At 37.7% G+C, this 13733-nt stretch overlaps 1 protein-coding gene across 4 annotated transcripts in view; it reads right to left on the reverse strand.

The window, feature by feature from the left end:
* The window catches only part of AGK (acylglycerol kinase), a 90805-nt gene that overhangs the window by 39234 nt on the left and 37838 nt on the right, over positions 1-13733 (reverse strand). For 3 of the 4 annotated variants that reach the window (XM_007103326.2, XM_007103327.3, XM_028489661.2), the window contains exons 4-6: positions 12469-12548; positions 7292-7367; positions 925-1017 (exon numbers count right to left, since the gene is read on the reverse strand). In XM_007103326.2, coding sequence (XP_007103388.2) covers positions 925-1017; positions 7292-7367; positions 12469-12548 — 249 coding nt within the window. The remainder of the gene's footprint in view (positions 1-924; positions 1018-7291; positions 7368-12468; positions 12549-13733) is intronic. The other variant, XM_055084789.1, reaches the window with a different exon arrangement.

Below are 13733 nucleotides of genomic sequence, written 5' to 3' on the forward strand. Positions count from 1 at the left end.
TGTTGGCATGCTATCCGTATTCTTCACACTTCATTAAAAAGCCATAAACACAATTACAAGATCATTAGCACAGCCTTTTTAGAAGAAGCTTACTAAGGCTCACATGATTGCTAAGTCAAACACAGGGCAGTGCCCTGTCCGCTGTTAGCTCCTGGTCCCTGAACACCTATGAAACCACCAAAATAGAGGTAAAAGACAATGAGAAACGAGGTATAGATGTGACTTATGGTACACAGGATGGGGTGACAGAGTGGGAGGGGCACCTGCACTGGGCCCTTTAGGGGTTTCCAATACATAACGTAGGTTCTAGTCTATTGCCCTGGAAAAGAAGAGCATTTCCAGGGCAATACACTTACTGTCCTTATTAGACCAAAGCAAGCATTAAGGAAATGGAATTGTAGAATTGTAGAACAAAAGCAACACATACATCGGAACATGTAGACCTCTGCCTCTAAATGTACCATTAGGAGATAACATTACATGGGATGGAAATGATGTGAGAATGGACAGATGCATTTTTTAAAAAGGCAATTGTTATTTAAGTTTATTTTATAAGAAACCTTCCCATAATTGAAACAGTGATTCCCTAACAAACAGGGCTACTTCATAAGCGTCTTCAAAATATAAACAGCATTTCACACCCAGCACCATTTTGTACCCTGTTTTATTCCATTTTATCCAACTTAAATTTGATAAAACAAAAACCCTTCTATGTGCTGGGTATAGAATTTATATGAAGCAATGAAATAAAAGTGCATGAGAAAAATGTAATGCTCTACTTGTTTCAGAGAGAAACAATCCTAAAAAGAATGGATTACAAAGAAATAATTTCCTTAAATTATAACCACTTTACGCCACTGCTCCAAGACCTAATTTCTATTTTCCTCCCTTTCAAAATGATTTCAAACAGAAAAGCGGCCACACCTCCTGCAAAGTCCCATCTCCTCCAGCAACAACGATCACATCTGTGTTTTCCAGCAGTTCCAGGAGCTTCTTGGCTTGGCCCTCATAATCTGTCTGCAATACAAAGGAAGCCTTTGGTAAATTTATCATCCTAGAGCCACCAGCCCAAAAGTCTAAAAATATGGGATGTTTTCTTTAAAGTTTTACACTGAACCTTTTCTTAAATTCTACATAATTGATATACTTGAAAAACTAAACAGCTATCAAAGCAACTATGTATGGTTTTTATAGTTTTATATTTTTAGAGCAGGAAGGGACCTCAGAAACCATCTAGTCGGCTCCTTACTTTAAAAATAAAACTCAGGGCTTCCCTGGTGGCGCAGTGGTTGAAGAGTCCGCCTGCCGATGCAAGGGACACGGGTTCGTGCCCCGGTCCACAAAGATCCCACATGCTGCAGAGCGGTTGGGTCCGTGAGCCATGGCCGCTGAGCCTGCGCGTCCGGAGCCTGTGCTCCGCAACGGGAGAGGCCACAACAGTGAGAGGCCCGTGTACCGCAAAAAATAAAAATAAAAAAATAAAAACTCAAACCTAGTGATTTGTCTCGGTTATACAGTCAGCTAGGCAGAGGAATCATTTCTAGTCCAGTGCAGGTTCTATTACATCATTTACCCAGTGACTTTCATCTGCAAGCAGAAAGTCAAGTGTATATGCAAATGAGAAACAGATGTAATAAAAAGAGCACAGATTTGAGAGCCCAGGAGGCCCAGATTAAATCCCAACTCTGCTACATTTTAACTGAGTGGCCTTAAACTCTCAGGATCTTAATTTCCTTATCAATGAAATCATGTGTACTGGAGGAAGGGAAAAGCACTTCCTCCTAATACTGTTGGAAAGCAGTATGAAAAGCGACTAGCAAGGTAACTGTTCTTAAGTGGCACTGTACTACATAAACGGTTACTGTGGTTTTGCTATGATTGTACATAAAGAAATATAGGTATGGCTCAAAGCAGTCACAAAATGGTGACTAAATGGTATGTAAGCCTCACCATTTTTACTGAGAATACCTCATTTCAGATACATATGTAGACTTAAATGAATGATATAAGCCACCACCTCTAAAACCAAACACTGAATTTTAACAAATGTAATGCAACTAATACTGAAATAAGGAAACACTGTCTCCTGTTGACACTTTACTGGACACACTAGTAGGCAAAAATTAAAGATTTGGATGTCAGATGGGCTAAAGCACCTGGGCCACTAAGACAGTCAACACACGAAAAACGAAGTCCCTACACTAACACCATCTAATCTTATGATGAATGGTTCTACTTTTATCCTGAAAAATGAAATGACTGGCTTTGCAGTTATACATTTGTAAATATTTCTTTTTTTTTTTCCACAGTTATCAGTTTATTAGAAAGGATTCAGATGAACAGACAAATGAAGAGGTACATGGGGCAAGGTGTGTGGGGAGTGGTGTGGAGTCTCCAGGCCCTCTCTGGGCACACCACCTCTCCCCAGATCTCCACAGATTTACCAGCCCAGAAGCTCTCCAAACCCTGTCCTTTTGGGGTTTTGTGTCAGTTTCATTACATACCCATGGTTGATTAAATCATTGCCCTCTGGTGATTGAGCTCAATCAATCCAAATATTTCACTTTTTAAAAAAAGAATATAGGGACTTCCCTGGTGGCGCAGTGGTTAGGAATCTGCCTGCCAATGCAGGGGACACGGGTTCGAGCCCTAGTCCAGAAAGATCCCACAGGCCGCGGAGCAACTAAGCCTGTGTGCCACAACTACTGAGCCCACATGCCACAACTACTGAAGCCCACACGCCTAGAGTCCATGCTCCGCAGCAAGAGAAGCCAGTGCATCGCAACAAAGAGTAGCCCCCACACGCCTCAACTAGAGAAAGCCCGCGCACAGCAATGAAGACCCAAAGCAGCCAAAAATAAATAAATAAAATATTTTTTTAAAAAAGAGAGAATACATGTTGATCCTGATTAAAAGGATGCTTTGTGAACACCCCGAAATAGGTGATCACTGGGAATCTGCACGGGTTCACCAAGAACGAGGCATTTCAGAGTATCCTCATCTTTGACAGATTACTAGATCAGAAGGTCAGGAAATCCAGACAGACATTCTATTGGGTCTTCAGCAAGGCACCTGGCAAGTTATTTGATAATATCCTTGGAGACAAGGTGGAGATAGGTGGGAACAATACACTAGAATACAATTGAGTGAATTGATTACCAACTGAATGTCCATGTTCAAAGTAAGATGCTCAGTGGAGGGATATCAAATTGTAGGTAGATTCCTGGTGACATTTCTTTAGGACTCTCCATTAAGCCTTTTCCTACACAACACTTTATCAACAACAGAGAGGAAAGGTAATTGACTGAATGCGTAAATGATACAAACCTGACAATCTTGCCCCTCCTGACTTCTTCAACCTCATCCTCTCTCCTGTCTCCCCTTGCTCATTCTCCTCCAACTACATTTGCCTTCTCACTCTTCCTCAAGCCCCAAGTACACTCCTCCACAGAGCCTCTGAATGTGCAGTACGCTCGGCCTGGATGCTTTCCCCAACCTACCAGCACGACTCACTCATTTCCCCCACATCTCTTCCAAAGGTCATCTTACCAGACTGGCTTTCCTTGGCCTCCTGAACTAAACTAACACCTCCATTACTCTTGGTCTTCTTACCCTGCTTGATTTTTCTTCTTGACTCTCATCACCATCTGACAAATCGTATGTTCATTTGTATATGTTTCTTATCTGCATCCCTCCTTTTCACACTTTGAATGGAAGCTCTTTGAGGACAGAGAGGGAAAACTTGTTTTGTTCAGACTGAATCCTCAACATGTAGAACAGAGCTTACTTTGTAGTAGGTACTCAAGTATTTGCAAGAAAAATTGATAAATATGAATAAGTACATGAATGAAAGAACCAAAATTCAAAAAGATATTGACAGATTTAACAGACCATAATTTAAAAGATTACATTAATAGGGATGACACATTTGAGGCTCTGATCTTAAGAGGAAAATTCCAAATGCAACAAAGAGGAAGGATAAAGAGTGGCCTAACGATGCAGAAAACTTGAACCTTATACCTTTCACAAAAATTAACTCAAAATGGATCATAGACCTAAACATCAAATAAAAAACTATAAAGCTTCTAGAATATAACACAGTAGAGGATCTAGGTGATCCTGGGTTTGGTGATGAGTTTTTAGATAAATCACCAAAAGCAAGATCCACAAAAGAAAAAAATTGATAAGTTGGACTTCTTTAAAATTAAAAACTTCTGCTCTGTGAAAATACTGTTAAGAGAATGAAAACACAGCTTTAAAAGACAGTATAAGAGAAAATGTTTTTGAAACATGTATCTGAAAAAGAACTTGTATTCAAAGAACTCTAAAACTCAACAATAAGAGAACAAACAAGAAACAACTCAATTAAAACAGCAAAGATTTGAACAGACACCTCACTGAAGAAGATATACAGATGGAAAATAAACAAACGAAAAAATGCTCAATGTTATATGTCATTAGGGAACTGCAAATTGAGACAATGAGAAACTACTATATACCTATCAGAACAGCTAAAACCCCAAACACTGAGAACACCAAATACTGATGAGGATGTGGAGCAACAGAAAATCTCCTTAATTGCTAGTGGGAATGCAAAATGGTACAGCCACTTGTGGAAAGCAGTTTGCCAGTTTCTTACAAAGCTAAGCATACCATGTAATACAGCCACTGCACTCCTAGGTATTTACCCAAATGAGCTGAAAAATTATGTTCACACAAAAACATGCACACAAATGTTTGTGGCAGCTTTATTCATAACTGCAAAACTGGAAGCAATCAAGATGTCCTTCAATAGGTAAATGGATAAACAAACTGTTGTACATCTACATGATGGAATATTATTCAGTGAGAAAAGGAAATAAATAAGCTATCAAGTCATGAAAAGACAAGCCACTGAGGAGCCCAGGTGAGACCAACACAAGAACAGCTCTGAACACGGATTGTTGACCAACAGAATTGTAAGCAGAAAAACTGTTGTCAAGGCAGTTTGTTGTGTAGCAATAGATAACTGGTATAGAAATAAATCTAAATACATTAACAATTACAATAAATGTTAATGGATTATATGGTCCAGTCAAAAGGCACACACACAAAAAGCACTGGATCTTTAAAATATCCTGTTTTCATGCCTTTACCAATGATGCATTAAAACATAAGGATACAAAATGGCTTAAGTAAAGATAAGTAAAAATTATACCACATAAAAACTAATCAAAGCAAGCTAGTATGGTTAATAACAATACTAAATAAAATAGACCACAGTAAAAGACAGCATTAGTGCTAAAGAGAGTAACTCTATTACAGTGTCAACATGCAAGAAACATGATATAATTTGAAATGTGAATGCATCTACTGACAGAGTCTCAAAATAAAAAAAGCAAAAGTGGATAAACTACATAGAGAAACAGACAAATCTATCTAGTGCGATATTTCTAACACCTCTTTCTGAATAATCTATAGTTCAAACAGAAGAAGAAAATCAGTAAGGACATGTAAGATTTAAGCCACACAACTAACAGACTTGACTTCATGGACATATATAGAACATGGTACCCAATAACTGATATATATTCTTTTTAGGTCTACATAAAACATTTATGAAAGCAAACCACATGCTAGGCCATAAAACAAATCTCAATAAACTTAAAATACTGGAATTATATAGACTACATTCTTTGACTATAACACAATTAAATCAGAAACCATTAACAAAAAGATGTGGGAAAACTTTAGATTTGAAAATTTTAAAATATGCTAAATAACACATAGGTCAAACAAAAATCATGATGAAAAATAGAAAACATTTAGAAATGAATGATAATGAAAATATTATATATCAAAACTCCTAGGATGCAGCTGAAGCAGTAAAGTTTATAGCTTTCTAAGAAAACACCAGGAGAGAAGGGTGAAAATTAATGAAATAAACATCCAAGTTAAAATGTCAAAAAGAACAGCAGAAAAAAAGCCAAAGAAAGTAGAATGAAGGAAACAATAAAGACAGACCAAAAGTTAATGAAAGAAACATAAATGAAAGGATCAACAAGCCAAAAAATGGTTCTTGGCAAGGATTAATTAAATTGATGCACCTCTCACATGACTGGCAGGCCAAAAAAAAAACAACAAAAAAAGCACAAATAAACAATAAAACAATATTGAGCAAGAAAATGATGTATTTCAGATGTTACAGAAATTTAAAAGTTAAAAAGATACTATGAACAACTTGATGCCTATTAATTTGAAAACTTAGATGAAATTCACAAATTCCTTTAAAAAATTTACCTTACTAAAATTAATTCAAGAAGAAATAGAACTTCCTGATGTACTTCTACAGCCATTAAAGAAATTTAATATACAAAAAAATTTCCCTTCAAAGAAAGAAAGCTCCAGGCCCAGATGGTTCTCCTTGTGAGTTCAACCAAACACTCCAGGAACAAACAACATCAGTCTTAAATAACCATTCTCAGATCTCTCATACGTAGAGTCTGCAATATGCATTACAGGTCCTGAAATAAATGTCAGTTTTCTTCCCCACTCTCCCATCCCCGGAGGCAGACAACTAGAAGACCACACCTCGGACAAGCTGGAGAAGAGAGTTCAACACTAACACTGCATGGTCACTTGGACTAAATGAGCGTTCAATCTCTATGATTTAATGAAAGTGTGTAATATTAAAAACTGGTATACCATAGATTTACAAACATGGTAACAGCGATTTTCACCAAATACACACACCTATGTACATACCACACACATAGCACTTAAAGTCAAGAAAGTGGAGTCTTAAGGCATCTTCTAAAATAGCACAATTCCCTCTCATTTATTTTTGTCCCCATTTCTTCTTACCCAAATCTGGAAAATTCTAAAGCTTTACCACTTAAAATTCCTCACCTGAAATAATTCCTCACCAGAAAGAAAATGTTTACCTGTCTACGGAACTACCAAGAAATTAAATTAATTACTCAAACTTGAAATTTCTTTTTAATAGTCAGAAAAAGAATTCTTACAGCTGTAACAACCTTCATCTTCCAAGAGGCAATAGTTCCACGTCCTATCTGTCAGATGAAAGGAGCCAAGTTCATGGCTCCATTTAATCCTGTTCTGAAAGTGAAAAGCTGACCGTGGTTGGAAAAAACAATATTATCTTATTAATTATCAGAAGAAGAACACAACATTGACTCCTCTGTTCTTATCTTCTAAGTGATAAGTGATTTCTGCTAAGAAGTCAAGAGAAGAGGATATGTTATAAGGAGGGGTAGCTTGGATAAAATCAACACTCTAGAGCAGTTCTCACCTTAACGATAGTCACATCCATGCCAGATAAGTGTAAAATCGGGGCAGCATTTTTTTCAAATAGAGTCCTGGCTTTGCTGTAGACAAAGGAAAAAAACACAAATATTTTAACACGAGTTCTCAAGAGGAAATATAAAAAGCCCAACCATCTTCTCTAGAAGAGAACAAGAAATAGCGTAGAGAACACGTTTCCTCTATTTGTTCAAGGACAGGAAGGCTAGTGAAGAGTAATGAGTTTCTCTGGATATAAACGTGGACTCTTTCACTCCAAGATTTTGCCCCTTGTCTAATACAATAAGCTCTTACCCATGTGGGATGCTTACAGTGCACAATCTAGTTCCTCTAGAGGAAGCGTGTACACTAGATATGGCTCCACTCAGGCAACAATGTCTGATTCACTCAACAAGCATTTACTGAACCTCTACTGTGTGCTAGACACATCTAGGAACTGGGCAAACAACAGGACAAGGCAGTCAAAAATACGTGTAACTGAGGTATAATGTAATAAGCCCTCGTGGAACTTATTTACCTTCCAGTGGTTGACTGAGAATGTACTAGAAATCAAGGGATACAGAGGCTGCAAAAAGCCCCCAATTGCAGAGTCTCAAAGCTGAATAAATGTTAAAACATACCAATCAGCTGACTTGTCTTTTACCCAAATATTTTCAACTATCACATCACAAAACAAAAACAAAAACTAGCACTTTCAAAACAATCAACACCAAACATCTAACTTTTACATCCACATTTACTCAGTCCTCTTTCAAAAAGATTATTTTTTTTTATCAGTGATGCATGCTTCAACTTTCTTAAGAATATTTTATACTAGAAACAGACACAAAAGTAGTGAATAAGGAACATGTAGTTATGCACAGACCAACTTCAACATTCTTTAAACTAAAAAGAAATAGCTATCAAATGGAACACAGAACATAAAACATTTCTGATTATGAATTAAAATAGAAACTGAGAAGCCTGAGCAAATTTTCACAAGAACCAAAAGAATACCTTGAACCAAGGGCACACCTGAGCATGTAAATAAGCAAATTAAACAAACATATCCTCCCTCTTCTACAGCTCTGAATGCTTTTTAGAATGAACATGAAAGGCTAAATGGAAATTTCTCCTTTCCAGATCACCATTTCTGGGGCTTAACCCAACAATAAAAGGCTGAGCTAGTGATACTGTAAACACTTCTCCTTGCAGGGTTGCTTTCATTACTAGGTTGATAAGAAAGGGTCAGGTGGACGTGGATTAGATCTATCTCTGAGAAGCAAAACTCTGGAGAAGTCTCAATCAGCTGTATTAATCACTTACAACACATCTATAAGCTCCTCTGAGTTAGTTTAAGAAATAAGATTTGCGCTTCCCTGGTGGTGCAGTGGTTAAGAATCTGCCTGCCAATGTAGGGGACACGGGTTCGAGCCCTGGTCTGGGAAGATCCCACATGCCGTGGAGCAACTAAGCCCATGCGCCACAACTACTGAGCCTGCACTCTAGAGCCCGCGAGCCACAACTACTGAAGCCCACACGCCTAGAGCCCATGCTCCACAACAAGAGAAGCCACCACAATGAGAAGCCCGCGCACTGAAATGAAGAGTTGCCCCCGGTCGCCGCAACTAGAGAAATCCCACACGCAGCAATGAAGACCCAACTCAGCCATAAATAATAAATAAGTTAATTAATTAATTTTAAAAAAACAAATAAGATTTGCAGAAGTAAAATGAGGTATCACCTCACACCAGTCAGAATGGCCATCCTCAAAAAGTCTACAAAGAATAAATGCTGGAGAGGGTGTGGAGAAAAAGGAACCCTCCTACACTGTTGGTAGGAATGTAAATTGGTGCAGCCACTATGGAGAACAGTATGAAGGTTCCGTAAAAATCTAAAAATAGAACTACCATATGGGCCAGCAATCCCACTCCTGGGCACATATCTAGAAAAGATGAAAACTCTAATTCGAAAAGATACATGCACCCCAGTGTTCACAGCAGCACTATTTACAATAGCCAAGACATGGAAGCAACCTAAGTGTCCATCAACAGATGAATGGATAAAGATGTGTGTGTGTGTGTGTGGGGGGGGAATATATTATATATATTATATATAAAGGAATATTACTCAGCCATACAAAAGAATGAAACACTGTCATTTGCAGCAATATGGATGGACCTAGAGATTATCATACTAAGTGAAATAAGACAGAAAGAGAAAGACAAATATTATATGATATTACTTATATGTGGAATCTAAAAAATAATACAAATGAATTTATTTAAAAATAGAAACAGACTCACAGACATAGAAAACAAAGTTATGGCTACCAAAGGGGGAAGGGATAAAGTAGGAGTATGGGATTAACAGATACACACTACTATATATAAGATAGATAAACAATAAGAATTTACTGTATAGCATAGGGAACTTTATTCAATAACTTATAACCTACAATGGAAAAGGATCTGAAAAAAATATATGTATGTATATATAACTGAATCATTTTGCTGTACACCTCAAACTAACACAAGACTGTAAATCAACTATACCTCAATTTAAAAAAGAAAGAAAAAAGATTTGAACATTTGGGCCTTTATTCACATCTTTGTGATGCCACAGGTATAGAAAATCTCTAAAGTGGAAGTGAGTCATTTTTTTCCTTCTAATATTCCATATAAAAGATTGAAAAACAAGTGTTACCAGTAATAAATGTATTATTTATTATATAATTAAGGGTGAGATAGCACCAGAGTTAAAACTTTCTATACCTGTAGCAATTTGCAGGTTCACACGCACACACAAAATAATTACTCCTTAATGTATTATTTATTAATGCAAAACAGTTATTTCCTAAAGCTCTAATGTAGTTTTAAACCAGTACTACATAATGAAATAGCTACATGATAAATTATAAATTATGTGTCAGGTCAGAGCCAAGATGACAAAAATAGTACAGTTAAATAGTGAAAGCTTTAAAAAAAGATGTCGGAGAGTTTCAAAGTGGCTGCTTCCTAGAAGCATGCAGGGGTTCCCCTTGTTAAAGGGGACCACAACTTCAGAAAAGAAACACTTTCCTTACCCTGGCCTGCCGATAATGGTATTACACTTTTCAATAAGAACCTACCTTTAAAAATGCAAATACACTTACGTGTAAAAGTGTAAACGGAACCTAAAACTTCTCTAAAAAAAAAAGTTTATTCATTTTTTAAAAATGCAAATATCTCAAGTAGGAACTCAAAATGACTGATTATAGCTTAAACAAACTGCCATATATTTCAAGAGAAATAGCAAGTTACTAACTTACTAGCTCTCTAAAGGAATAGGACCTGTAGCAGTTACAACGGAGGCAAAAGGAGAGATCCAAGGGTGGGAGAGCCAAGTAGAGAACCTTTTGACCCAGCCTACAGGTCAGTAATACCAAGAACAGCAGCTTATATTTCTTTTATCAAGTGCTAACCATGAAATGGAAAGAATGCTAAATACCTTATAGGCATTACCTCATTTAATCCTAAAGAATTACATGGTAATTTTTATAAGGCATGTGCTATTACTTTTCACACTTTACAGAGGAGTAAATTGAGGATTTAAGAAGTTAAGCAACACCGGCAGTATCACAGAGCAGAGAAGAGTATACAGAGGATACACCCAGTTCCCTGCTAGCTTCTCCCACAGGCCACCAGTGACTATTTAGTTATCTCGGGTATTTTGATTGTGTTGTGTTAGAACCTTTGTTGATATTTTTGTTCAGTGTTGGTTTTAAACAAGAATGAACAAGAGGCCTTATGACTGGTATGTTTATGGGGGTGGGAAGTGGCTCCAACAAAGGTGGGCAAATAGGATTCAATTAGGTAGAGTAATGGAGCCGATTCAGACAATCTGTAGGTAAATAAACTGCTGAATTAAAAAGAAATAAGGCGTGACTAGCCCTCACATCTGTGAAGCCACACACACTACCTCCCAAGAAATGACTAGAGAAACTTATTTCAGAGCCCCCGCGTTTCTCTCCAATGTTAACCTTACCACTTAGAAGCTACTCCCAACTATGCTTTTATGTTGTTGTTCTTAGTATCTTAATGTCATTTGACTTCGAACTTAGAGAATCCAATCTAATACATACTTATTAATTTTTCCTCAGTCAGGACAAAAAGAACTGTTCTGGCCGTTAGATAGAATAAAAGGTATCACTTTTTTCTCCCCCTCAACCCTTTAATTCTTACTATTTTTAAAAAATAATTTTGAATTTTAAATGATTTCTTCTAAAAGCCACCAAAAGTCTTTTTATTTACCTTTCCAACTGAATGAGAGTTGTACCTAATTAGCAATGTAAAAAAAAAAGTTTTTATTTTGCTTACAGTACTTTTAAAAATTAATAGACTATTTTTTAGAGCAGTTGTTAGGTTCACAGTAAAAATGAGTGGACAATACAGAGAGTTCTCACATACCCACTCCTCCCCTACACACACACACACACACACACACACACACACACACACACACAAAACCTCCCTCACTTTCAATATCCTGCACCAGTGTGGTACATTTGTTACAATAAATGAACATGGATACATGACTGTCAACCAAGGTCCCAACTATTCTTCACATCTTAATTCTCACAGTTGCCTCACATGACCCCTCGAGGCCAACCAGACCAGTTTACAGACTTTCCTGTGACACAGCAAATGACATGAGTCAGCACTCCTGTCTGTAGGCCCCCGCCCCATGGGCCATTTCGTCAGTCGGGAACACTGAGTGCTCTCCCTTGACTGACCTCCAAGACCTAGCTCTACATTCACCACTTTGGGAAAGAATGTTTCTGACCTCACAAGGCCACAGTGCTTTCGGCCATCCCTGAACATCCTGTAACAGAGATGGACTCATAATTTACATCACAGCAGCAGAAGTTGTTCCCAAGGAGGCTACCACCAAGCAGATAAGACTGATTTGAGAGTTTTAATTCTGGAATAATTATTAAACTTCAATTAGACCAGCTAGCTAGGCATCAGTTAGCTTTACAGTTATATCTGATTAACCGTGATTTCTACATTACAACTGAATCTTATTGCTACAAGGGTACTGAACCTAGTAGCTCCAATTCCACACAATCCAACCAGCTGCCTAGTATTCTGTGACTCTTTTCCCCTTAGAAAAACCAAATCTATAACAAGTCACAAACTGAACCACCCTTTGCAAGCGGCAGGATTGAGAAAGACGGTTGCCTTCTTCACTTGTGCGTCGGGAGGAATAAGTAGATCGCCAAACACCTAAAAAAGGAACAAAGAACAGTTTTCAGTAAATGTCCTTCTATTCAGTTAGTGAGCACATATATTCTTTCATTCCAAAAGAATTTACTTCTGGCAGATACGGTGTCTACCCTGGGGAAACAAATGTTCTTTCCGGATTTCATGTTGACAACCCCACCATAAACAACAACAATAAAAGTGCACCTTTATTTAATGAAAATAAGCTGAATTTTATATTGTAATAAAACGCCCTGCTTCATTCACCTACTAAAGGTAAGTAACTTTTCTTTTCTCTGTAAGATATGACTAGGTTTATTACACCCAGTAAGTCCGTAGTCTGTCACAAGGGAAGTTAAATTTGTCTTTAGTTTTCAGAATATAACCTTTTCCTCTTTTAACATATTACTAAAGCTTATTCATGAAGACTCTTCATGTTACCAGTTAATCTTCGTATCTTTATACACATAAAAAATAAATCTACGACTCTATTTGCCTCCTTTCTTTGCAACCTTGATAAGAAGCATCAACTGGTACAGGAAAAGAAATGTGATTAATATTTACTAAGCACCTAGTATTTGCCACTTCCACACATATTAATTCTTAGTTCTTAGAAACCAAGGAGCTATTAAATATTCCCATGTTTATAGATGAGAAAGCCAAGATTCAGAAAGATTCAGTCAAAGTGTTCATAAATTACAAGCCTAGAATTTATATCAATCTAACTCCAAACTTCTACTCTATCAGCTCTAAAGAGCTAATAAATGATGAGGCAGAGTTAAGACACCCAGAGGACTAGATGCGAGGAGTGAAAATGGGAACTAACAGGAGGAGGAGGAGGTCAATAAAAGGAATGAGAATAGGAAAACCCCAAAGAGGGCAAAATTGCAAGTCTTAGATGGTGGGAAGTAGGTCTGGGCCAAGAAGGTAGAATTAAGTACAGAAGCACAAAGTAAAGATAGGAGAAAAATGAAAGTTATACCAAGATTTTTATTAAGTAACTGACCCCAACTCTACCACCTCCCTGACAGCCCACTGGAGATCCTTTGTCACCACTGTCTATTTCTTGCTTTAAAAAAAATAAACTTCGGGCTTCCCTGGTGGCGCAGTGGTTGCGCGTCCGCCTGCCGATGCAGGGAACGCGGGTTCGTGCCCCGGTCCGGGAAGATCCCACATGCCGCGGAGCGGCTGGGCCCGTGAGCCATGGCC

The sequence above is a fragment of the Physeter macrocephalus genome, chromosome 5 (assembly GCF_002837175.3).
Source record: "Physeter macrocephalus isolate SW-GA chromosome 5, ASM283717v5, whole genome shotgun sequence".
In the NCBI taxonomy this organism is placed as follows: domain Eukaryota; kingdom Metazoa; phylum Chordata; class Mammalia; order Artiodactyla; family Physeteridae; genus Physeter; species Physeter macrocephalus.